The 27,410-nt window shown below is 38.1% G+C and overlaps 1 protein-coding gene across 1 annotated transcript in view; it reads left to right on the top strand.

Moving 5' to 3' along the window:
• The window catches only part of Karybeta3 (karyopherin beta 3), an 80,523-nt gene that overhangs the window by 20,026 nt on the left and 33,087 nt on the right, over positions 1-27,410 (top strand). Inside the window, exons 5-12 of the mRNA XM_083130035.1 lie at positions 477-581; positions 2,055-2,180; positions 3,524-3,735; positions 8,256-8,378; positions 16,576-16,684; positions 18,595-18,748; positions 25,762-25,871; positions 26,367-26,467. Coding sequence (XP_082986161.1) covers positions 477-581; positions 2,055-2,180; positions 3,524-3,735; positions 8,256-8,378; positions 16,576-16,684; positions 18,595-18,748; positions 25,762-25,871; positions 26,367-26,467 — 1,040 coding nt within the window. The remainder of the gene's footprint in view (positions 1-476; positions 582-2,054; positions 2,181-3,523; positions 3,736-8,255; positions 8,379-16,575; positions 16,685-18,594; positions 18,749-25,761; positions 25,872-26,366; positions 26,468-27,410) is intronic.

The raw sequence follows: 27,410 nt of genomic DNA, 5'->3' as shown, positions 1-27,410 counted from the left end.
GCTGCTAACTGCAAATTTGAAGGTCCTGAATGCACCTCCTATATATGTTACGTTAGTCATGGGAAAAGTATATAGTTTGAAGTTTTTTTAGAAAAAGTAGAGGTAAGTAGCAAAATTACATATAAAAGTTGAAAGGTCATGTCCCACAATTTTTCACATTGTAATGTAATGTTCTGCTACAGCAACAAAAGCAGTCCGTTCTGGTGGAATTCATGCATGCACCTCCTACAACTAAGAAAGCCATTTCTTGCACCTGAATTATACTGTGCATTATATACGAGATATAATTGTTTGTTACTTTTCCCTATCAAAAACCAGGGTGCGCATTATACACGCATAAATACGGTAATTCCAGTCCACTAAAATCACAAAACAACTTTCTCTAAACAATGGCACACAATATATTACACATTATACTGCGGTAACATGTTAAGAAGTGTCCTTGCCTTGATTAATGGTCTTTTTTTACTTGTTAGGTGCGTTTCCAAGCTGTGAGAGCCGTAACAGCATTTATTATGTTGCATGAGAAGGAGATGGTTATCCACAAGCACTTCTCAGATCTACTGCCTAGCATTGTTCAGGTGAGTTTTGTTTATGTAATTATTATGCAGATGGTAGGACTGAGCTGCAGATTTTTTACTGATCTGACATCTGCATGTCTGTAGCTTGCTTATATAATTAAATTTTGTGTGCGTATGTTTTAAGAAGTATCTAAAACAAGCAGTTTCCTTTCTAGCAATCTCCTTTAGGTATTTTGTTTAAAGATAACAAGGTTGAATGTATTGTTCAAAATTTGTACGAAATCTTAATTTGAGACCCAAGGTAAATAACTTTTATTATGCTGTTTCAGTTTTGTTTAAATAAACTCCTCTGAGGAGCTCTATATGAAATCATATCTCCACTTCTAATCCTTAGCAGTAAGGTAGAGTCACAAATCTTGAATTTAGTGACTTTAAAAACCAAATTCCTAAGAATCCGTCGTTTCCTCCCTCCTGTAAATTTGATAAATTGGAATTCTCAAGACAAAATGTTCCTGTCTTCATATTTATCTGGCCTGTACATTGTTAGATTCCTGAGGTCTGCACTCAGGATGGGTGATTTCAGTTGGGGTGACAATTTTCTGCCATGTCCTTGCGTAGGTGGCTGTTCAGTGTGTCCAGCTTCCAATGAATCTGGACCTCTGGGCACACCTGGTAGATGGTGATTGGAGGTAAAGGTGGTCGGAGCACAATGCTGATCACATCACCTCTTCTGTGGTAAATCTCGAGAATGTGTTAGTACAGTGGAACCCTGATTTTACGTTACCCAGTTTTTGCACTTTTCTGCATTATACATTCAATCTTGACAGGCCCAATATATCAAAATGTTATCAAATTTTACTTTGATTATATATTTTCCTGTATTTTAAGTTTTTTCAGCTTGGTGCCCTGAAAAACGTAAAATCAAGATTCTACTATGCTACCTGGGCAGTGAACAGGGGGGAGCTTCGCAATTAGGATAAGAGTTTTTACTGTAGTTCAGAATTTTTATAAAATAAGGTAATGCCCATGTCACCACACCAATGCCAAAAACATGATATTTTTCATCATGATTTTGACTTTTTCACCCAAGTGCAATTGCTGAGTCTCTTTTGTTGATGGATTCCTCTGCCAACTAAAATGAACTAATAAGCAACTATACATGGGTACACGTTTCCTTACGTCAACATTTATCTAAATGTAAAACTGTTTTTTTCCCAGGACCTTGAATGCTTTTTATCTCAAAAGTAAGATTAACACATTCATGGTTTTGGCATTTTTGGTGCAACAATCTGAAATAACCAGCATTTTAAAGTAGCTGTTATCTAATCACACAGTACTGGTGTAAAATTAATGAAAATTTGTATTATTTGTATTAGGTTATTTTGACTGTGAAAGTGTTGTGCAGTTTGCAGATATGCCTTGCAAGTTATCCAAACTTTGCAAAGTATCTGTCTTTGTCAATGCTTAAGTTACAACCAATACATCTGCCTTTGTTTTAGGAACTGATGTGCAATCTGGAATTCTTTATTGTAGGTGATGGCAGAAAGCATAGAGAAACAAGAGGACGACACCCTGCTAAAGTGCTTAATTGACCTGGCTGAGACGGCTCCTAAATTTCTCAGGCCTCACCTGGAGCCCATTATTGAACTTTGCATGAAGGTGAGTAATGCTTACATTACTTAGATCAACCTTGAGGCTGTGCTTATATTCTTGTAGGTTCCTCTGATACCGGTAAAAGCTCCCATGATGGTCGTACCTGCTTGATGCCAGGCATGTCAGATTTCTCATGGCAAAACTGATCATTTGGGACGTTCATACCAGATTCATTGTGTTTGGTTTGATTTTTCTTCTGGAACTACAACTTCATATATAAACAGCTTTCCTCCATTTTATTCTGTCCTGGAAGCACATTTTCCTGCGTTGTATAAAAATGAAACACAATGTATTGGTAGAGCCACATATCTATGGTGAATAAAAGATCAAGATTTTGGTACAAATAGCATATATCAGGATCAAAAGTGGTATATGAAATGGCATTTTGGTGTTAAAATGGTGAATAAAAACCTAAATTTGATTTAAAAAACAGTAGTTACTACACAAAATTTCACTTCTAATAGCTAGAGGCATGCATATTTAGTTTTTCACGAAAACACGAAATGTGAAATAACACATTCTAATGTTAATTTTTCATGTTTCTGAAAGGTGTGAGGTGCATTTTCCTAACCTGTTTTGTCACGAAATGATGCGAAATGAACTGCAAAATGCGAAACAGACTCTTAAGCACGAAATTTACCGTTTATATACCAACGCGACACTTTCTGAAGTCTGAAGTATCCTGTGAGTTATGCAATTCACGGAAAATTGATTTGAGAAGCAAAAATGGACCCCTTTTTACAGGAATAAACTTAATATTCTGGTAATGATTTAATGTGCTATTAGAAGTGATATGTTTAATTTGTGTAATAGTGCAGTTTTTAAATCAAATTTTGGATTATATTCACATTTTTAAAACCAAAATGTAATTTTATATGCCGCTTTTTCACGGCTATAACAGTGAAATTTCATTTTATTTACCGCTTTTGAACCGGAAATTGACTGTATAAAGGGGTCAATTTTTGCTTCTCAAATATTTAGAGCAGAATTAATCAATTTTCCGTGAATCGCATAACTCGCAGGATAATTCTGACTTCAGAAAGTGTTGTCGGTATATAAACGGTAAATTTCGTGTTTAAGAGTATATTTCTCATTTTGCAGTTCATTTCACATTATTTCGTGACAAGTGAGGTGCATTTTTCTTTGTCACCTTTCAAAAGCATGAGTAATTAACACTACAATGTGTTATTTCACATTTTGTTTTTTTCATCAAAATATGCCTGCCCCCCTATACGCCTTCATGGCGTGGTGCTATGCACAGGGGAATACTTTACCTTTTTTACCCTATGTATTCTTATTTCATTTTGAGATTTTTGCTGAAAATGACATTGTACAATGATTCCTTGCAGGTGTTTTCTGACACAGACATGCCGGACTCCTGGCGACACCTGACACTTGAAGTGTTGGTTACCCTCTCGGAAACTGCTCCGGCCATGATGCGGAAGGTTGGAGGGAGGTTCATCCCAATCTTTGTTCCCCAGGTACTTCAGATGATGACAGATCTGGATGATGGTCCTGAATGGAGTATTTCTGATGAAATAACGGAAGAAGACAGTGACAGGTTGGTAGAGCTGCATAATATTCAACCATTCATCCTAATCTTCTCAGTTAGACAAAAGTGACACAGAAACAAGGTAAATTAAGTCAGTCAATAACAGGAATTTTTTCCTGCACATGACAAAAAAACATACTTGAATAAAACAGACTACAGGAAAACCTCGTTAATACGAAGTTCAAGGGACCAAAAAATGTCAACTTCGTATTAAACGACTTCGAGTTATCCAAACTTTTCAAGATGGCGCCTGTTTTCAGGTGTAAATAAAGTAGAGTATAAATTACCCCCACAAAGGATATTTTGTACTGGTGGTAGCTCAGAAAATAAGCTTTATATGTACTATATAATAATATTGTACGTTTTAAAGAAAGTGTAAAAAATGTTACACAAAATGAGAACACGGAGCTTAACGCGGACACAAAGATTACAAGGCGTCGGTTAACACCATTTATCCTGCCTAGTTATACAACCGGTTATGCACGGGATGCATGTTGTGGCAAAAAGTCTTATAAAAAACAGTATTTTCTTTTAATTGTGCAAAGTTGTTGCTCTTCCACGAAATTATTACAATTTTAGTTCATAAGAAACCCGTTTCCACGGAGACCTACGGAAAAGAAAACAATCTCGTTTATTGCAAGAAGTGAAACTCGGAAGAATCTTGACAGTAGTCACACTGGCGCGAGCAAGAGACGGGAGATAGGGAGATAATCGGACAGAATGAATATTGGATTTTATGTGCGTTCACTATTACATTGTCCGTTACAGGATTAATTGGTAAGAGAAGATTCTCTTGGGAGAGAACACAACCTTTCCCTGGCAAAAAACAAAACAAAAAAATCGGGCCTGTAAATTTCGTTCTGATTGGGCTGTAAAAACACATCGTAAAAAAAGGCACGTATTCTTTGCTTCAGTTAACTTCATATTCGCCCCCCTCCCCTTTTTCAGGGAGCAGTCCAAACTCTTCCTCAACTTGCATTGTAATCCACTCTGAAAAAGTAAACACACAACTTGCGATGTTTGCACCCAATGTGTATCCTAGGTCACATTAAACAGTGCCGCACTTGATAATCACTCTGGTTTGGATCCCACTTTAAACTGTATATTTAGTCCCGCTTAGCTCATCAGCATAAAATGAACTAAAAACAAGCTTTAGGAAACTTGCGTATTTTCAGATTAATCGACAATTTATTGTAGGTATCAGGAGTATTATGGAGGTCAAACACTCGCTCCGCCAAAACTTTTCCTCTCGTATACCTACATTGAGCATTGCGGTTTTTTTTTCTTTTTAACAGCAGCACGCTAATGGTTCTGAAGAAAAGCGGGGATTATATGGCTTTGCGAGATTCAAAACAATGAAGCTTATTCCTTCGCACTGGATGAGTCATTGCAGTTATCAGCAAGCCAGAGCTTTCCAGACGCTAGACTAAACACTGGCGCCAGCTGCAGCGTAAACACAATGAGACCGGCTGGAAGTTAGAGCAGCAGGTGGCAGAAGGGAAATCGTCGGCATTTTAAAGATAATGAAGTTGTCGAAGACCGAACTTTTATTAGCAGTGTAAAAAAATCACATTACCATGCACACCAGTGGCGGATAATGAGCTGTAGAAGAAGGAAGGGGGTCACTTTTCTTTTACTTATCATGCGGTTTTTGTTCGTTTTAAAGAAGGTTTTCAGAACTGTTTGCTTTTTTTTTAGACTCCAAAGGAGCCCGTGCGCGCACACGAGCAAGAAGATCGTGGCCGAAACAATTAGCAACGCCCCCCCCCCCCCCCGTTTGCTGATAGATAAAGGGGAGAAGTCACTCAGACAACAAAACACTGTTTTGGCAAATTTTATGACCGGCACAGTTGGGGAACGTATGAAGCGGGAAACTGGAGTTGCAACATACATAAGATCGACGTCAACTTTTGCGGGAAACCTAGATGACAACGCATTAAGCGGGTTGACGATCTTTAGTTGACCTATGCGGGTTTGATTATCTGTAACTTCTTCTTCTTCTTCTTTTTTTTTTTTTTTTTTTTTTTTTTTTTTTTTTTTTTTTTTTTTTTTAGGAAGTTCTACAGGCACTAAGAACACGCTTTTAATGAAAGTGGTTACCGGAAGTTGTCGGCTACCAGGCCAAAAGTTGCTCGCTCACGGGAAATTGCTGTATCTCGAGCTCAGAGCTAGACAGATGGGTGAGACTTCCAGGCGCCACGCGTCTTGTATTTTGGAACATTCGTGCGATATTATCTCGCATTTCTCATCTGGCACTGGTGAATATTTCCAAGGTGGCGCATTCAGCGGGGAAGGAGCTTGACCTCCCATGCACATTGACAAAGAATGTTAATGTCCAGCGGGCATTTCGGGCTGCTTCCCTCGAGTTGTCAGCAGCTCTTAGGACAAGGAAACATGTCAAGGTCAAGTTAAAATAACATCCGAGCTCTCTCCACATTTCGATCTTCTCTTGTCGACTTACGCAGGTGTCTACTTCGAATTAAGCGTAACCAGTTTTGGGGAAGGGTCTTGTAAACAACTTCGTATTAAAAATTATCCGTATTTCGATTTATCCGTACTGAAATACATTATAAATCCTATCTTATCGGCTGGGGAATGGGAAGAACTTCGGATTAAAGGGTACTTCGTATTAAGCAATATCGTATTAACGAGGTTTTCCTGTAGTATCAGATATTAACATTTCAGAAAATTTTGAGGATACTAAAATATGAGATTTGGTCAATCATGGTATGACATCATACTATTATATATGAGACTGCCTGACCAACACAATCTTCCCTTTTTCTTTTTTAAGCATATTTGGTTATTTTTTAATCTTTTAGTTCCTGATACTGCTGAGGAAGGGTCTAGAAGTGTGTTCTGAGTGCAAAACATTCTACTGAAACAGAAGTATCCACTTGTAAATTCAACCCCACCCCTTTTTTTAATACTTTTTATGTCTTTCAAATTACCTACAGTTAATTTTGTGTAGACATTGCAAACTTTCAAGCAAGTACAGTAGAATCTCATCCAACATAAACGGGCTGGCAGAATGTCGGATAAGCGATAATGTCTGATAATCTGGAGGTGTTAAGAAAAAGCCTATTAAACTTCAAACTAATGTTATAATTTTACATATCACAAACCTAATACAGTAATCATGTTTTACAACACATGAGTCATAGTGTAGGCGGGCATGCCACGTGGTAGTCAGGATAAACTCAAAATAGACTACGCTCATGCTCGCAACTTGCAGTTCTTATTGCCGATTGATGATTTTTTTCCCCCGGATAAACGAGACACTACTGTACACCTGTATTTGATGAGCCTCTTGATGGGTTTCAGGATATACAATCATGGGTCACTTCTGAGGTGTAACAGCTCCATTGACTTCCAATGGTATCATTCCAGCAACAAATGCTTGTGACTGTACATGGTTTCTCTATATTGACAAGTGAAAGAGGAAACCCTAAACAGATATAGGAAAGCTCCAATTTTTTGTGGCCGCGAGTTTCATCTCCGTCCATGACGCTCAGTTCATTACCTTGTTTCTACACCTGAAGATGCCTCTCGTAGCAGCGAAAATTTGAATTTTTCCTATGTTTGGTGAGTGTTTCCTCTTTCACTTGTTATTTAGCCCTTGTGGCCTTCCTTCCTTTTATCCGTTTCTCTATATTACAAACTTATACCAATACCTAACCTATGACAATACCAAATACCAATACTACAACATGTTAACAAATTATAGCAGTTTGGAATATAAATATATAAGTATTCTATTAGAATTACACCATATAAATCTACCCGACGTTTACTTTAAAACATTTCTATGTTTATGTAAGAGATACTTTTATCCACACAGTATATACATAAAATGAGTAAAAATTGTACCCTTTGCTTAATTCCTAGAATATTTAGACTATGAAAGAAGTGTGCGGCATTTTGCAGACCCTGTGAGATGGGAAAGTATGAATGATAAAATTTAAACAGATGCATGAACTCAGTCCTTGAAGACTGACTGGATATTTTTGCAGATTCTTCAGGGTGCCGTGTGACACCCTTGAAATTAATATCCTGTAAATTATGCAAACTGCACACTTATAATTAGTTTCCCACAGACACTGGATTTCTATTTGAGTATTCTAATTGTTTTGTACCTGAACGTACGAATGTTTGAAAACATCATTTTGGTAGATCGATATATTATAGATGAAACTGAATGCCTTTTACATATCTATTCAAGTTATTTGTGAATATTGTGTATAATTTGAACTGTGTCTATATACTCATACTCAAAGCACATACTAAGTTACATTTTGGTGTTAGGCCATAATTTTGATTTGTTCCAGCCTGACCCTAAACCAATAACACTACATAGAACAAGTTGTTTAAAAGAGATCAAAAGAATTGTGCCTGTGGTTCAATATTTGCTTCATTATACATCTGAAGGCATGTTTGCAATATATGTATAAGTTGTTTTCTTATTAGTGTACATGTAACTCATTAAAGGGTAACATTTTTTTGTGTTAATATCTGTGTTTATTTTACAGTAACTCTGTGGTAGCCGAATCTGCCCTGGACAGGCTAGCGTGTGGTTTGGGAGGAAAGACAATGCTGCCCCAAATAGTGCAGAATATACCTCAGATGTTGAGCAACCCTGATTGGAAGTACAGGTACAGGATTCTTTCTTGTAGCAACTGTTTACTCTGTAGTTGTTCCTAGTCTGCATGATTAATATTTAACACGAACAAGGAAAAATAAATGTTTGTATCAAGAATTCAGTTTTAAGGCTGAATGTTTTTTTTTAGCTACTTGTAAAACACTATTTGTGTTGGATTGAATATTAGTGACATTAACAAGCAGTGTAATATAGAAGTTGGTTAGAATGATATGGTGGAACATAGATTGTAATTTTTTCAATCAAATGGAAGAATTGTACACCCATTCACCTGGAAAAGTCGTGGGATTTACTTTTTTTGGAAATCTCATGGAGGTTGACTGCTTATTGTAGTAGTGCACTAAAAATAGGTGTTTGAACAAAGAAAGAAAAGAGACGCAAGAAATTTTTAATTTGTTGTGGACACACTATACTTCAATTTGATATACTAAGTATTACCAGTAGTTAAATTAGAAGTTGTATACATGTATTAAACAACCTAGGAAAAGGCCATTTTGAACTATTTTTGAGTAGGAAACTACTGCAATAAGTGGCTATTGGAATTAATCGCTTTCTTGTTGTATTTTTTGGGTTGTGTTGGGTAGATATTAGGATTACTAGAATATTACTTAGTTTTAAAATAATCGTGTATTATTAGAGGCATGCAAATTTCGTTTTTGACGAAAACACGAAATATGAAATAACATGCTGTAATGTTCATTTTTCATGTTTCTGAGAGGTCTGAGGTGCATTTTTCAACCCTGTTTTGTCACGAAATAATGCGAAATGAACTGCAAAATGCGAAATTGACTTAAAACACGAAATTTACAGTTTATATACCGACACTACACTTTCTGAAGTCTGAAGTATCTTGTGAGTTATGCAATTCATGGAAAATTTATTAATTCTGCTGTAAATATTTGAGAAGTAAAAATGGATCCCTTTATGCAGGAATAAGCTTAATACTCTGGTAACTACATAAATGTGTATTAGAAGGGATAAGTTTATTTTGTGTAGTAACTGCAGTTTTTAAATAATATTTAGGATTATATTCACAATTTTAAAACCAAAATGTCATTTTATATAGCACTTTTGATGTGATTATTCACCGCTATAACACCGAAATTTTATTTTATTTACCGCTTTTGAACCCGAAATCGACTGTTTTTGTACCAATTTTTTTTTTTTTTTTACCAAAAATATGTGCCTCTGTATTATTTATGCTAAAATTGTTAAAAAAAAAAAAAAAGGTAAAGTGTTCCCCTGTGCATAGCACCACGCCATGAAGGCATATAGGGGGTGTGGGGGTAACGCCCCACACTTTCTTGATCCGGTCGTAAGTGGGGGTGATGTGATCAGCATCACGCCCCTGACCGCCTTTACCCCCCAGGGTTTCCCCCAGGTACCCATGTTATTCGACGCTGGGTGGGTGCCGGGGCCGCTTCCACCGTTAGAAAAGTTCCCGGATTTGAACCGGCCGGGGATCGAACCCGGGACCTTTAGCATGGTAGTCAGACGCGTTACCGACTGAGCCACCGCGGCCACTATATGCTAAAATTGTTATGATTTTATATTAAAAAATTATTCTTTGTTAACCCATCCGCATACCATTTAAATGTCACTTTTTTTGGCCATGAAATACCATTTAAATTTGGCTATCTCCTGTGGAGGTTGCACAGCAAGACAAGATGTCAAATATTGTTTAAAATATCCAAGCAATTTACGTGAAAATTTTATATATTGAAGTGGAAGTATAGTAATAAGTATGCACCTACAGTCAACTCTCGATTTTACGACCCCAGGTATAACGACCCTCTCCTAGTAACAACCCTTTTCCCGGGAACCGTGAAAAATTTAGAAAAAAATAGAAAAAATTGAAGAAAAAAAAAGTTGAAAAATTGAAGGAAATCAGCCGAAAAATTCGTTGTTTTTTCCTCCACTCATTCCCTTTACGAGCGCTCTACCGCTCACAATTAGGTCTGAACTAAAAATAGACACCACCACTAGGGTGATGACTTTTTTACAACCTCATTTCCCTGTATCATAATTTGATGAGCTTTCATTAAAGATTAGATAAAATCTTACTTTCAAGGTGATTAGATAAAAAATCCTCATGCACAAAATGATTTTAAAAATTTTATTTATCAGTTTTTTGCCCAATTTTTGAAGTCACTGGAAGCAGATATAAAATTGAACACAAGCTTTAGAGTCGCATACAACATTTTATAGGGTCATCAAACACATAAGGAAGTCAATTATTCACGATAATGTCATTGGACAGGATGAATCTCGGTGGGAGGTTGTCCTTGTTGCGGCAGGAGTTGTGCAAGTCTTGCATAACTTTGATCGCACGCTCACAGCACTGGTTGCTTCAGGCAATGTTGATTGGAGATGCATCTGTTTTCCAGTGGGTTTTCAAGCATTTGAGACCTGTTGGGTAGTCATTCATAACTGCAGATAGTTCATCAAAATCTTCAGCGTGGAACAATTGACTGCTGAACCAATGGTCAGCCCATGAGTAGGAAATGAATAAACAAATTTTACGCAGCCTGTTCCGGGTTTCAAGCATCAAAATAAACGCAAGAAGGGCTAGAATGGCACGAGAGTTCCATCGTGCATTGCTGATGTTTGGGATCTGTTAAAACTTCACGAAGGGGATCTCATTCCTGTCAGTGAAGTGACGGAAGACACGAGTGAGGTGGTAGAGAAACTTCATGTCGTCTCTCCAGCTGCCTGTTTCCTTAATCTCAGTTTTACCGTTGCTGAAGGCTGCTTTCAATTTATCATAATTGCTCATCAAATCCTGCACAAAGAAGTACTCGATGTTTGGTGATTTAGTCGAACCATGGAGCTCATCGTCCATGACAACGCGAAGAACGCGATCCAGCACATGGTGCTGGCAACTGATGAACTTGGGTTTGGGGTGACCTTTCTCTTCGAACATTTGCTGCAGCCGAACAACGCCTGTCTTGTCGGTATTCACGCTTGTTGTGTCGGCAACAATCATCACAATTGATCCCCACAGGTTGAACTCCTCTAACACATCCTGGAGTCCTTCTGCTATTATTTGAGCTTTCCCATCTTTCAATTTGAGTACAGACAACTTAATTTCTTTTGCTTCATTCTTGAGGACCACGGCCTGATATTCAAAGCCATCAATGTGTTTGCCGTCAAAGTGTATGCTCCAATTCTCCAGATGAAGCGTGCTCACCAAGTTCTTCTTCATCTGAGCAGCTCTCGTGTAGAAAGCCTTGTGGATTGCTGACTGACGTGGGGTTGAGATTTCAATGCCCTCATCAGAAAGCTGGCGGCACACCTTTGCTGCTCCGTGGGACGACAGCTTTGAGCTTGTAACAAGGCGTCTTGCAATGCCTGTTGGGTTATGCTTCCTTGTGCTCGTTGATACTTCATTCTCATCCTTCCAAGGACTGTCTTTGCTGTTGTCGGAGTCCGTGTAACTGTCGGAACAATCAGGTGGCGCTGAGCTGGTAAGTGTGAACACAGTCGCTTCCATTGCCTTCTTTCGCTTGGGTGGATGGTCTTTGCACTAGCACGTTTGCAACTGGAATAACCAACCTGGCCCTTGGTCTCAATTTGCAGTTTGTAGAGGTTCTCATCCTCTTTGCACATCCATTCGCCTTTCACCTTGGTCACGTCAAACAGTTCATTCAATGAATCAAAGTTTTGTTTCTTTCTGCATCGCTCATAGTCTTTCAGAAGGTTTGCTAGTTTTGCACAAATGGCTTGATCAGATACATGCGGGAAGTTCAATATTTTGCTCCATAGGGCTTTAAGCTCCACAGCAATTAGACTGATCCTCTCTCTCCGTTCTTTGGCAGTGGATTCAAGAAATTTAAAGCGTCCAATGACGTGGCTTTTCAGGGGCATGCGACTCCGTTCACTCAAGGGTGCATCATAAATTGACACGTTGCCTCTTCCTGATGGTGCTTGAAACTGGACTAAGTTCTTTGTCCAGGTTTCCTTGTTCTTCTCTGTGTTAGAAGAGCTCTTCTTGAACGACATGTTGTCTTCTACTCAGCAACTGAAATAGAAAAGGCCTTAACGTAAATATTAAATACGTAACAAATTAAAGAAACTGTTATTGAGTTTCCATATATTTTATTTAAAAATAAGTAAAACAAATTATAGAAAATAAAAAAAAAGACACTAATAATATATTAGATGCTCAATTATAATTAGCGAGAGAGTTCAATGTAGCTCACCAAATAATACAAGGATTTCTTTATAATATACTCTGGATGATGCGCAATTTCGCATTAAGCAATAGTTATAATAAGGCAATAATAATGTTGACACCTAATTAATCTAATTAAAACTCAACTACCCGCTTTGAACACCTCGCTTATATAGCAGTTTATACCACACTGCGAAACAGCTGAAGAAAATTTTAGTACTGTACAGAACCTTCCCGAGTAATTACATCACCGTGACGTCTCAGTCCGGCCGAACGGTGCACAGTGGTCTATGATTTTCTGGAATATTCCATACAATTCTCTGGTGCATAAATTATTGCACAACTCCGTTTGCTGAATTATATTATATATAAATATTGTTATTACAATTTTATGAAATGGTTAAATGGCATACATAAAATTTAAAAATGGTTTGTGCGTGACCTTTTTCAATATTTCAATGGAATATACCTCATTTTAGTCATTAATAGGCAAAAGTTCATCCATTTGTGCTACAAGAAATAATTTTTGAGAAAAAAAATTAAAAAGTCATCACCCTAACCACCACACCATGCTTGAGTGATATCCAATAGCACTTGACCTCTGCCCTCCCCTCCCTCAAGTGCACCAATGTTACCCCGCACCCGACTGCCGCTACCCAATGCGCCAGGTTTGGTTTGTCATGCTTGCTCTTGGATACGCGAGAAGAGAAGATTGAATGTGCTTGGATGTTATTTTAAATCGACTTGACTTGTTTCCTTGTCCTAAGAGCTGCTGAAAACTCGCGGGGGAGGGTGCGAGCAGCCCGAAATGACTGCTGGACTTGCAGTCTTTGCCAATGTGTATGGCAGGTCAAGCTCTTTCATCGATAAATACACCACCTTGAGAGATAAGATCGCAGGAATGTTCGAAAATACAGATGTGTGGCACCTGGAAGTCTGGCCCATCTGTCCAGCTCTGACCTAGAGTTCAGCAGGTTCGTGAGTGAGCAACTCTCGGCCTTGTGCCGACAACTTCCGGTAACCGCTTTCATTCAAAACGTGTTCTTTGTTCCCTGCAACACTTCATAAAAAAGCGAAACTGTTAGAGATAATCAAAACCACATAGGTGAACTAAAGATCGTCAACCCGCCGCTTAATGCGTTGTCATCCAGGTTTCCACAAAAGTTTACTTCGCTCTTACGTGCATCATAACTCCCGTTTCCCACTTCATACGTTTTCCTAATTGTGTCGATGTCGTAATTTCTGCCAAAAAATTGTTCCATTGTCTGACTGACTTCTCCCTTTTCCCCTGTCAGCAAACGTTGGGGGGGGGGGGGGGGGTGGAGGGCGATGCAGATTGTTTCAGCCACGATTTTCTTGCTGATGCGGGCTGATTACAGGCGAGGGTGGAAAAGGACCCACCCCTCTTCCTTTCCTTTGACGTCTGAAATGGGGCAACCAGTTCTGGTTATATTCTTGAAAGAGAACAAAAAACATAGAACAAGTAAAAAAAGTGACCTCTACCCTTTCCCCAGCTCATTCTCCGCCACTGGTGTGCACGGCAATGTTGATAATTGCAGAATTCAGTTGTTTTTTTAAATTTACTTATTATATATTTTTTTAATGCTGTTGTCTGCATAGGAAATATTGCCCGTATTATTGTCTGTTGCATGGTAAAAACGTAAAGCAAGGGTCATTTCTTTCTCCTTTACACTGCTGTTAAAAGTTCCCTCTTCGACAGTTGCGTTATCTTTAAAATGCTGGGACTTTTCTCTTCCGCCACCTGTTGCTCGAACTTCCAGCCGGTCTCCTTGTTTTTATGATGCAACTGGCACTAGTGTTTTGTCCAGCGTCTGCAAAGCTCTTGCTTGCCGATAACAGCGATGACTCATCCAGCGCCAAGAAAAAAGTTATTGTTTTGAATCTCGCAAAGCTGTTTTGATTTGACGATAATGAAAGTCGATCTCCAGAAAGCAAAACAAGAGTGTGCGCCTTCTGATAAGCAAAACTGTAAATTTAATTTACTTTTCTTCAGAACCATTCATGTGGAGGAAAAAAAAAGGTGTTCAATGTAGGAATGGTCGCTGAGACCGATTAAAAATACATTATTCAAATTATTCAAGGGGAAAGCGTTTGGAGGGGTGGGTGTTTGACATCGAGAATACTCCTAAATCCAACATTAAATCGTCGATTAATGTGAGAGTAAATAATGATCTACCATTTTGATATGTGAAATTGCGCTACCATTTTGATATGTGAAAATGCGCAGTTTCATAAAGCTTGTTTTCAGTTCATTTTATGCTGATTGGCTAATCAGGACTAAATATACAGTTTAAAGTGAAATTCAATTCCAAACCCGAATGATTATCAACTGCCACGTTGTTTAATGACCTGTCCTACAATACGCATTGGGTGAAAATAGATCGCAAGTTGCACGTTTCCTTTTTCACACTGGATTACAATGCAAGTCAAGGAAGGAGTTTGGACTGCTCCCTTGAATGCGGAAGGAGGGTGAAGCAAAGAAAAGTGACTTTTTCTTTACAATGTATTTTACACAGCCGAACCAGAACGAAAATTACAGCCCTGCCTTTATTTTTTTTGTCTGGTACCTAGAGAGGTTGTGTTGTTTCTCCTGAGAGATCTAATCTTACCAGTTAATCTTGTAACAGACAATGCTCCAGTAAACCCGTATAAAATCCAACATTCATTCTGCCCGATTATCTCCCGACTTTTGCTGGCACCAGTCTGACTGGTGTCAAGATTCTTCGAGTTTCGCTTGCAATAAGCGAGAGATTGTTTTCCTTTCCATTGGTCTCAGTGCAAACGGGTTTCTCATGAACTAGAATTGTAAGAATTTCCTGGAAAAGCAACGACTGTGCACAATTGAAACAAAGTAACATTATTTTAAATCCTCTTTTGTGAAAACTTTTTCATGTTCTATTTTCCTTCTCACAACACGCATCCTGTGCATAACAGGTTGTATAACTACCAGGATAAATGGTGTTACCATCTCCTAGGCATCTTTGTGTCCGTTTGAGCTCCCTTTAAGCTGAAAATTGGTGCAAATTCCAATAACGACCCCTTCGAAATAACGACCCTTTTCCCGGGAACTGTGAAAGGTCGTTTAATCGAGAGTTGACTGTATGCAGTTTACTTGAAAGATAATTAGAAACTCACCTAATAAATTTGATCACACACATCTTTGCATTCCATTTCCATTCCTCAACCTTTTATATTCTTCCTGCCACAGCTACCTCTTCCTCAGTTTCACTACATTCTTCAATTTCACTAACACAAAATGAACCCCAGTGTTCATCTCCACTTCCAAAATCCACATTTTCCTCTTCATCGCTATCAAAAAGCAACTTTTCAATCACAGAATCTTCTACAACATTCTTATGCAACATGTTTGCAAGACGTAACAAATGAAGGTTTGTTTACATGAGAAATTACTGAACAAAACATGCTTGAAATGGTATGAAAAACTTAGCAGCACAAACATACACGTCATAGATTTGAAAGATCATACAACCTCTGCCATCTATTGAATGAAAAAGGAACTACTTGATGAAAATCGGGAACCCGTCGATTCGACGACTAGGTATGGGAAGCGAATGTCCAGTCAGGCCATCGATTCGACAACTAGGTAAGCTGATGGGTTAACAAAAAATAATTCTTTGTTAACTTGTTAACCATAAGTCACTACGTGCAAGTATTACATAAAAGCTTACCCCTGATACCCCTTTACAACAGTCAATTTCTATTTAGTTTCTCTTCTCATTACTACTTTTGCATGTGAAGTGAATATTCTAGAAACTTGGTTAAATGAGATTCAGTGTGGTTTAGTTCTCAAACACATGTTTAAATACATGAATTGTCCTAATTTTGCTTCTTGTCTGGAAAACCTGGAAAAGTTGGGGAATTTTGTTTTTATGAAATTGTAGAGACTGTTTTTACATAAATTTTATTGCATATAATCTTGAAATATACTATGGTTTTTCCAGTGATATGATTTCCAAGTGTGTCTTCTTGTTTCCAGGCATGCTGCATTGATGGCAATCTCAGCTGTTGGGGAAGGCTGCCATAAGCAGATGGAGGCGATGCTTCCGCAAATCATGGAAGGTGTGCTTAATTTCTTGCAAGATCCAGTAAGTTTGTATTTTAGAAAATTATTGTTGGAGTAATTAAGGTTTGAATTTGTGAACATAATTTCCTTTCACAACTATTACTTCTGGATTTCTGCAGTCACTTCATTCGTCTCGCTTACATTCCTGTTATCTCACACCATGAGCAACACTGCCTTAAAAAAAATAATGCTTGGAAGTTGGAAAATGCTCACTAACATCAGTTCTTTCATCTTGGTTTTTAAATTATTTGTTTTGTTTAAAAAAATTAGAGCATTATTTCTGCATTTTGTTGAGGGGGAGGGGTACAATATGTCTTCCAAACATGATGGAGGCTGCTGATGAAAACATTAATTTGTTCAAACACAATACACAGCACAAATATAGGCACTGTAGTGACGAGATTCAGACTTCGTCCTGGAAATTTGTGATTGCAGATAGTACATAAGTGGTCCATAATTCAGTTTTGTTGAAGGTAACTGAAAGAAAAATTGAGGTAATGAAATGTAATGCAGTAATAAGTGCAATAACTACTGTTGTAGCGGTTGTCCACAGTACTGTGCCTGGCTGCAGAGTTCAGTTTCCTTCTGGAAGTATCATGGAAATTATATACTGGTGCGAGATTCATGAAATATATCTTGGAAATTATTTTCATCATACTATTTTTCCCCCTTAATTTCTGATATATCCTATGGCAGCTACCCTGGACAAATACATTTTAAAAAGGAGTAGTTCAGAGATGGGATAATGGCAAGAGAAAAACCGTGGACCAGATACATTGAGGCACCATAAGTTATTGCAGTGTTAAGTATCAATATTGGTGAGAATCTGCATCGGCAATACTGTATTTACGCATGTATAATGTGCAGCACACTGGTTTTTGATGGGAAAAAGTAGACATGGGCCGATATGAAATTTTGGCCGATACCAATAAAGTACAGATATAAAATTTATCGATAACTGATATTCTACCGATCCGATAAAAAATTAGATATGGTACTTGAAGGACATGAAATGTTCCTTGATCTCCTTAACAGATGTGTGTTTCGAGGTGACTGCAGTGCAAAAGAAGTTGAATATTTAGACAATTACTTTTTAGAAAGTAGGCATACTTTTTAGAAAGTAGGGCATCGAGATTGTCCATAAAAATTACAACAAAATGGCAGAATTTTGCACTAAATTATAAGATATTTATAGATATATCAGATCGGTAAAATAATCGGTAATTTTACTGATAAACTGATACACCGATATGCCTATATCGGCAGATACCAATAGAGTACCGATTAATTGGTCCCATCCCTAGGAAAAAGTGAGAAAAAAATTATATCTCATACATAATGGACAGTACAACTCAGGTTCAAGAAATGGCTTTCTTAGTTGTAGGTGGTAAAGTTGTTGCTATGTGGACCAAAATGAGAATATCGTCTTTTGTATACAATGAATCACCAACACATCCCCCTCTCCCTCCACTTTGCATCCCAAAGCTTTCACTTCTGTAACCATCTTGTCTATTCTGTAGAAGAAAGTGAGACTAAAATGTGAAAGAGCAAGTTGTACTGCAAGTTCTGAGGTATATCCAGGAAAGCGGAAACAGGGTTACACCAAGAATGGCACCACTTTACTCCAATACCAAGTGAAAAATCATGGAAAACAACTATTTCACAAAATTGTTATTACTAAAAAAGAAACACAACGTGGTCATTTATATTGGCACCTGTTGTTATATATGTGTTACATGCAGTAACATGTTGGCTGTCTCAATTATTCCATGCATATCACCACAGTTTTTGGGGGGGAAATTTTGGAAAAATGTGTTCATCATACGTGAGTAAATATTGTAGTTCATGGTTAAGGTGCATACATCAGGGGAAATTCAGTTCTTCATGATAATTCATTTTGTTGAATGTCTGTATTGCTTTCCTGTTTTTCAGCATCCTCGGGTAAGATATGCTGCTTGTAATGCCATAGGCCAAATGTCTACAGACTTTGCACCTTTCTTCGAGAAGAAGTTCCATGACAAGGTGATTCCTGGCCTTCTGATGGTCTTGGACGACAACGCGAATCCCCGCGTTCAGGCTCATGCTGGTAAGTGGCATACTTGGTACGCTAAATGTGATGTAATGTTAATTTTTCACGTTTTTGGAAGGTGAAGTGCATTTTGCTACCATGTTTTGTCACGAAATTATGACTTGCTGATTTTATTGAGGGATGAAGGAAGAAAGTAAAGGGGGGGGAGAAGAAAGAAAACTGCTAACCAATACCGATATATTGGTATTAGAAAGCATCAGTTTGATGTCACAACTAATACTCCATGCTACTCTTTCCAAGTCTTAATGCATGGTGCATAATTTTAATTAATATTATGGAAACCATAACTATTTTAAAGAAATACTCTGGTAGCTTGACATGGTATACTTGCAGTAAATGCTAACTAACTCTCTAGCCTTCTTAAACCCGAAGGTTCATGGCTGCAGCAACACAGGCCTTCCATCCGTCCCTATCTTGAGCAAGACCTATATACTCTTTTCCATCCCTACCGATTTCCTTTAGGTCCATCTCAACGTTGACCCTCCATCTTCGTCTTGGCCTTCCTACAGGTCTCTTACCATCAGGTTTCCCAACAAGAATCCTGTAAACTCCTCTTTCCTCTCCCATTCGTGCCACATAGCCTGCCCACCTAAGTCTTCTTGATTTAATCACTCTAACAATATCTGGACATGAATACAAATTATGTAGTTCTAAATTATGTAACCTCCACTCGCCTGTCTCCTCATCCCTTTTAGGTCCAAATATTTTCCTAAGGATCTTATTTTCAAACACTCTCAATTTATGTTCCTCTTTCAATGTAAGGGACCAAGTTTCACACCCATATAATACTACAGGCAAAATTACTGTTTTGTATATTTTCACTTTTAGTTTCTTAGATGTTAAACGAGAAGACAAAATTTATTGTGGTTGCGGTAAACGCGGTTTAAAATTACTTACGTGAAATTTAAAGGATTTCGTAATTCCGCGTTGCACAATTTAATGGTTCAATCCTATTAATTTCGAAGATCCACTGTCTTCATTCACAAAAGGGTACGGCGTTTGAAGCGGAGATGGTACCGCGTCAGTACATTGTTTGTTCCCGGGCGGCGGTGGTTGCGATTTTTCCCGTTCGGCAGCACTGGCGCGCGCATCTTGGTTTGCGTCGTCTGCTTCCTGTTGTCCGGTGGCGTTGCCAGTTGGGGGTTGGGGGGCTGGGCCGTGTTGCTCGTTCCTGTTCCCCGCGTGGCTGGAGTGGGGTCGAGTATGTGTATAGCATCTTTTCTTTTTCAGGTCGGGGATCTTTCTGAGGACAGGGTGCCAAGTTGGGTGTGCTTGTCCATTGTCCAGGTTTAGTGCTGGTTTCTGCTGGATGATAGCATGGGTTTCTTTGATGGTGTTTTCTATGACAGAGCCGGTTGGGTGAAGTATGGATATGGAGGAGATGGTGTGGTTAGTGGAGTGGAGGTGTTGGGAGAGGCCTGATTTAGGTGTGTCGTTTTTGGAATCTTTTACATGTTCGTTAATCCGTTCTTGGACGGTGCGGATGGTTCTGCCAATGTAGGTGTTGTGGCATTGGCATGTGGTCTTGTAGACACCGGGGGATGCAAGTTTGGGTAGGTAGTATCTCTTGAAGTTGGGTAGTGCCCTTCCGATTTGGGATATGGGTTTGTGTGCTACTCGGATGTTGAAGGGTTTGAGGGCCTTGGCAAATTTTCCAGATGTGGTGGGGTGGTATGGGAAGGCGATCCATTTGGGTTTAGGATTTTGGTTCGGGTTATCTCTGTTTTTTGGATGTCTGAACTGGGTTTCTGTTTTTGCGCACCACATGGATAGTTGGCGCTCGGTGTAACCGTTGTTTAGGCCTATTTCCGTTACGCACGCTATTTCATCTTGCAGGTCATCTTCTGTGCAGCTGTGTGTGAAGGCTCTTCTGTAAAAGTTCATCCATACTCCAGCTTTCTGTTTTGGTGGGTGGTTGGATTTTGCATGGATATACTGGGTGCCCGAACCTGGTTTCCTGTATACGGATGTGACGAACTTGTCTTGGAGTCGTCGGATGCTGAGGTCGAGAAAGTTGAGGCGGCCATTTTGTTCCCTTTCAACGGTGAAGTTTATGTTGGGATGTATGTTATTGAGGGCAGTTAGGAGAAGGGTTAGGTCCTCTTCCTGTTTGTAAATGACTATGGTGTCATCGGCATATCTTTTGTATCTTATATGAGCAAACTCTGGTTGGGTGAGAATTGACTTCTCGGCCACATGCAGCACTATGTTGGATAGGGGTGCAGAAAGGGGGTTGCCTTTTTGTAACCGTCAGAGTTTAGTTTTGCTTGCTTGCAAGGGTAATCAATACGTCATAATGGGAAAAGGCCAATACAGTGACAAAATGCAAGCAAAACTAAACTCTGACGGGTACAAAAAGCTGAAACGTGACCCCACAAGCAGATACAATACAGCCATCCGCCGAGCCATAGATAACTGTGCCCTCCTTCAAGATAGTGAAAAGAAGAAACTAAGGAACACCCACCCCAGCCTTCCCTGTGCATATGGCATACCAAAAACTCACAAACCAGGAACCCCCTTGAGAATCATAGTGGCCGGCTTCAATCAACCAAGTGTCCACCTAACCAAATGGCTCCTCCAGAAACTGACCGCCCACAATGACAAACTCACCTACTGCCTAAAAAACAGCCTCGAGGCAAAAGAATTTGTCACCTCTTTTGTCAAAGCCGACAACTGCAAACTAGCCAGCATAGACGTAGTGGACATGTAATCCTCCATCCCGATCAGCCTTGCACTTGACTCCACCAGAACTTGGCTACTCAGCAATAACACGCCTCCATTTGTAACTGATGAAATCTGCAACCTTCTACAAGCCTGCCTCACCCACAACTACTTCCAGTTCGAGGACAGTTTCTTCCACCAGACAGGGGGCCTAGCGATGGGCAACCCCCTTTCTGCACCCCTATCCAACATAGTGCTGCATGTGGCCGAGAAGTCAATTCTCACCCAACCAGAGTTTGCTCATATAAGATACAAAAGATATGCCGATGACACCATAGTCATTTACAAACAGGAAGAGGACCTAACCCTTCTCCTAACTGCCCTCAATAACATACATCCCAACATAAACTTCACCGTTGAAAGGGAACAAAATGGCCGCCTCAACTTTCTCGACCTCAGCATCCGACGACTCCAAGACAAGTTCGTCACATCCGTATACAGGAAACCAGGTTCGGGCACCCAGTATATCCATGCAAAATCCAACCACCCACCAAAACAGAAAGCTGGAGTATGGATGAACTTTTACAGAAGAGCCTTCACACACAGCTGCACAGAAGATGACCTGCAAGATGAAATAGCGTGCGTAACGGAAATAGGCCTAAACAACGGTTACACCGAGCGCCAACTATCCATGTGGTGCGCAAAAACAGAAACCCAGTTCAGACATCCAAAAAACAGAGATAACCCGAACCAAAATCCTAAACCCAAATGGATCGCCTTCCCATACCACCCCACCACATCTGGAAAATTTGCCAAGGCCCTCAAACCCTTCAACATCCGAGTAGCACACAAACCCATATCCCAAATCGGAAGGGCACTACCCAACTTCAAGAGATACTACCTACCCAAACTTGCATCCCCCGGTGTCTACAAGACCACATGCCAATGCCACAACACCTACATTGGCAGAACCATCCGCACCGTCCAAGAACGGATTAACGAACATGTAAAAGATTCCAAAAACGACACACCTAAATCAGGCCTCTCCCAACACCTCCACTCCACTAACCACACCATCTCCTCCATATCCATACTTCACCCAACCGGCTCTGTCATAGAAAACACCATCAAAGAAACCCATGCTATCATCCAGCAGAAACCAGCACTAAACCTGGACAATGGACAAGCACACCCAACTTGGCACCCTGTCCTCAGAAAGATCCCCGACCTGATAAAGAAAAGATGCTATACACATACTCGACCCCACTCCAGCCACGCGGGGAACAGGAACGAGCAACACGGCCCAGCCCCCCAACCCCCAACTGGCAACGCCACCGGACAACAGGAAGCAGACGACGCAAACCAAGATGCGCGTGCCAGTGCTGCCGAACGGGAAAAATCGCAACCACCGCCGCCCGGGAACAAACAATGTACTGATGCGGTACCATCTCCGCTTCAAACGCCGTACCCTTTTGTGAATGAAGACAGTGGATCTTCGAAATTAATAGGATTGAACTATTAAATTGTGCAACGCGGAATTACGAAATCTTTTAAATTTCACGTAAGTAAGAGAAGACAAAAGTTTATGAAGAGAGAAGTAACATGCATTTCCTGAATTAAGCCTACTTTTTATTTCCTCTTTAATATAATTTTCATTTGTTAATATTACTCCTAAGTATTTGAATTTGGAAACTGGTTCAAACGAGTTGTTATCAATAATTAGATTTTGATTATTACCTAACACTTGGTTTCGGCCTGTAAGCATATATTTAGTTTTCTCTTTGTTAACTTCCAAACCTATCTCTTTACCAGTTTTGAAAAATATTTTAGCATTATTCTTAATTGTATTTATATCATCCCCTAATAAGTCTACATCATCTGCATATGCTAACAATTGAGTCATACCATTTAATTTTAGTCCTTCTTTAGTTTCTTTTACCTTCCTAACAGCATATTCTAAGGCAAAATTAAAAAGCAATGGAGATAATGCATCTCCTTGTTTTAACCCATCATGAATTGTAAATTTGTCACACACATTAATACCCACACGAATTTTACTTTCGGTTTCACTGGTACATACTTTTATCATATTAACAAGCTTCTTAGGAATTCCAAACTCTACTAATATATTATATAATTTATCTCTTTTGACCAAATCATATGCTTTTTTGAAATCAATGAATAGCTGATGGACATTTTGATTATATTCCCACTTTTTTTCAAGTGTCTGTCTGATATGAAAAATTTGATCTGTAGTTGATCTGTTACGTTTAAATCCACATTGATAATCACCTATAATTTCATTAGCATATGGGGTTAGTCTTGTTAAAAGAATGTTAGATAATATTTTATATGTTGTTGAGAGTGGAGAAATTCCACTGTAATTATTGCAGTTCATTTTATCACCTTTCTTAAACACAGGAACAATTATGGATTCTTTCCACTGTTGAGGGATTTCTTCTTTATTCCATATTAAACAAATTAATTTATGAATTTGACATATTAACGAATTCCCACCATATTTAATTAACTCAGCTGGTATTAAATCAATGCCAGGTGCTTTGTTATTCTTTAGCCTTTTAATAGCATCTTTAACTTCAGTCAAGTTAGGTTCTGGAACTAAAGGTTCTGCTGTGTGTACTTCATTTACTTCTGATTTATTTATCTCCTACATGAACATTTAAAAGGTCATTAAAGTAGTTCTTCCATCTATTTATAATATCGCTTGGGTCAGCTAGAAAATCACCGTCTTTATCTTTTATCAAGTTTACTTTAGGTTGCCACCCCTTTCTAAATTCATTTACACCTTTATATAAATCTCTGATATATTTTTTTTTTTTTTTTTTTTTGTTTCAATTTCGTTAATTTTGCTTTTCAAGTAATCTGTTTTTTTACTTCTAAACGTGCGGTTAACTTCTCGCTTTATTCTATTATAATTGCTTAAATTTGTATCATCAGAGTTATTTAACCACCTAAGTCTAGCCTGATTTCTTATTTCTATTAGATTATGACATTCATTATCAAACCATGGCTTACTTTTTCTCGGTTTATGGTATCCTATACTTTCTTTAGCTGCTGATTCTATTGCATTACGTATGTGCTCCCAATTCTTATTTACGTCTGTTTCATTTATATTTTCATCATCATTTAAATCCTGCAAAACATCAAATCTATTTGACAGTTTAATTTGATAATCTTTCTTAATTCTTTCATCAGCAAATTTTCCTGTATTAAATTTTATAACTTTTAGATTTTGTTGCTTATGATTTATCACTGCGAGTCTTTCTCTTAATTTAGCAATTACTAAATAATGGTCACTGGCACAGTCAGCACCTCTATGTGTACGAACGTCAGTTATACTAGAATGCCTTCTCTTATCAATGAGAATATGATCTATCTGATTATGAGTTTTACCATCTGGAGAAGACCAGGTATATTTATGGATATCTTTATGTTTAAAAGTGGTACTTTTCACAATTAAATTCTTTGCGGTTGCAAAAGTAATCAATCTTATACCATTATCATTACTTAATTCATGAAGACTTTCTTTACCAATCGTGGGTTTAAATGTCTCTTCTTTGCCAATCTGTGCATTACAGTCACCTAACAGAATTTTCATATCATAAAATAAATTATTCTATATTAACTATGTATGAACTGATATGAAAATTTTACATGTTGCAATACAGCACTGATATAAAATCTATGGATATTATACTAATCAGATATAAAATTGCAAACTTTCTATGAACTGGATTGGGTTGTACATGTGAAAGAAGAAACTGCACATTTAGATTTTTACAAAATGGCTATTACGTAGTTAAATAGATAATTTCACTGATAGACCGATGTGCCAGGGTATATTGCCTGATACCAGTATGGTACTGATTAATCTGGCCCATCCCTAACATTTAACATTTCTGAATATTCTGAACAACTTTGAATAGTTGCAATGTTCAAGCATCTATTTGTAATGTGTAAAACTGTCCATAGTATCATTGAACAATAGGTAGTTCCTTAGCTAAAACATAACTATGGCAAAACTATAGAATCTTGTACATGGCTTGGTCTTTCAAAGTTTTAGTAATACAAAGGGTAATAACACAACATGGCACTGAATAGAACTCCACGGTACTATAATTCAGCTATGTTTACTTTAACTACGATCTTCATACAATTGAGTGCAGTATCACTTGAATGGTGTTGCCAATAGACTTCCATTCGATTGAGAAACAAGTTCAAATGTGTCATGTTGTGGTTTTCATATGTATTATTGTGTGTTAATTATTTTTCGCACTATAAATGCTTAAATTGTGCTCACAGGTGATAAAATATTTTTTAACTTTCAGGTGCTGCTTTAGTTAATTTTAGTGAAGACTGCCCCAAAAGCATTCTTACACAGTATTTGAATGCTATTATGGCCAAATTAGAAGCTATACTTTCAACCAAATTCAAAGAGGTATGTTTTCCTGTAATATTTTAAGCAATACATAACATTGTAGAGGAGGCTAAGATTTGATTGATACAATAGAAATGTAGAATTTGGTTTTACAATAGGAGTAGGAAACCTGATCAAGGTTTAAATTTAATTTACATGTACATATTTTTACTTCCAATATTATAAGTTTTCAAGCATTTTTTTTTGAAAGTTCTGATTAATGTCCACCTCACAGATAATATAACTTACTAGGGCCTCCCTGGTGGCATAGTGGTAACGCTCTCACGTTGCGCAGTGGTCCTGATCTCACTTTAAAACTGTAGGTCCAGTCCCATATTGAGTATAAAGGGGACTTGACAGACTGAATATAACTTACTGAAAAGCAATGGTAAATTGTGACTCAACCAAGGATCAGACTGATTTGGTTCTCCTAGCTACAGTGTCTCCCTATTTGTTACGAGTTTTGAAATGAAAGTCTGAATTATTACATGGTATCTTTTTGTGATTCTATTCCAGTTGGTTGAGAAAGGAAATAAATTGGTCCTTGAACAAGTTGTCACAACAATTGCTTCAGTGGCAGATACTTCAGAGGAGCAGTTTGTAGCTTATTATGACAGGTAATTTAAGTTTTAATTCAAATATGATATATTGGTTGCATTAAGTGTATTTCAATTTAGTAATCCTAAATGTCCGTGAAAGTTGATATTTTCAGTTGTCTGTGCTGTTCCATGACTTTCTTCTGGTTTTCCCAGAAGTTCAAAACCTTAAATATTAGTTAAAAAAATAGGGAGAAAAGTTAGAAACTTCTTTGATCCATTTGTAATGTTTGCAACTTGTGTAGAAAAGTTATGGAAGTGGGTCCAAAACAACAATATTTAGGGCCAAATCCACACTATGTAGTAAGGATGGGCCGATATGAAATGTTGGCCGATACCGATCAAGTACCAATATAAAATTTACCGATACCGATAATCGATATTCTACCGATCAGATATAAAATTAGAAATGGTCCTTGAAGAACCTGAAATGTCCATTGATCTCCTTAATAAATGTGTGTTTCGAGGTGATTGAAATGCAAAAGAAGTTGAATATTTAGACATTTACTTTTTCAGAGAGTAGGGCATGGAGATTATCCATAAAAATTACAACAAAATGGCAGAATTTTGCACTAAATTATAAGATATTTATAGATATATTTGATCGGTAAAATAATCGGTAATTTTACTGATACACCGATATGCCTATATCGGTCGATACCGATAGAGTACCGATTAATCGGTCCCTTCCCAACTATGTAGTATGTTGTTAATTTATTATTATGGAATGGTAGGTATGTGAGCAGTCAAGAAATTGTTTGCAACAATTTAAATCACATTTTTTTTATTTTGCTTGCATGTTTTTGGCACAGTACATGTAAATGTTTTATTTTATTTTATGTGAAAGGGGTTTTCTGATCAACATTTCCTTTCTATACTCTATAAAATATAGTCTGCACATCAAAAATAACTTTGTACAAAAGACTTCCTGTGTAGTTTCGTAGAAGTTACGGTGTTTTCTCGA

The sequence above is a fragment of the Lepisma saccharinum genome, chromosome 10, assembly GCF_977018435.1.
Source record: "Lepisma saccharinum chromosome 10, izLepSacc3.1, whole genome shotgun sequence".
Taxonomy (NCBI): domain Eukaryota; kingdom Metazoa; phylum Arthropoda; class Insecta; order Zygentoma; family Lepismatidae; genus Lepisma; species Lepisma saccharinum.
The sequence above is the reverse complement of the archived record's forward strand: the minus strand, read 5'-3'. Positions and strand labels throughout refer to the sequence as shown.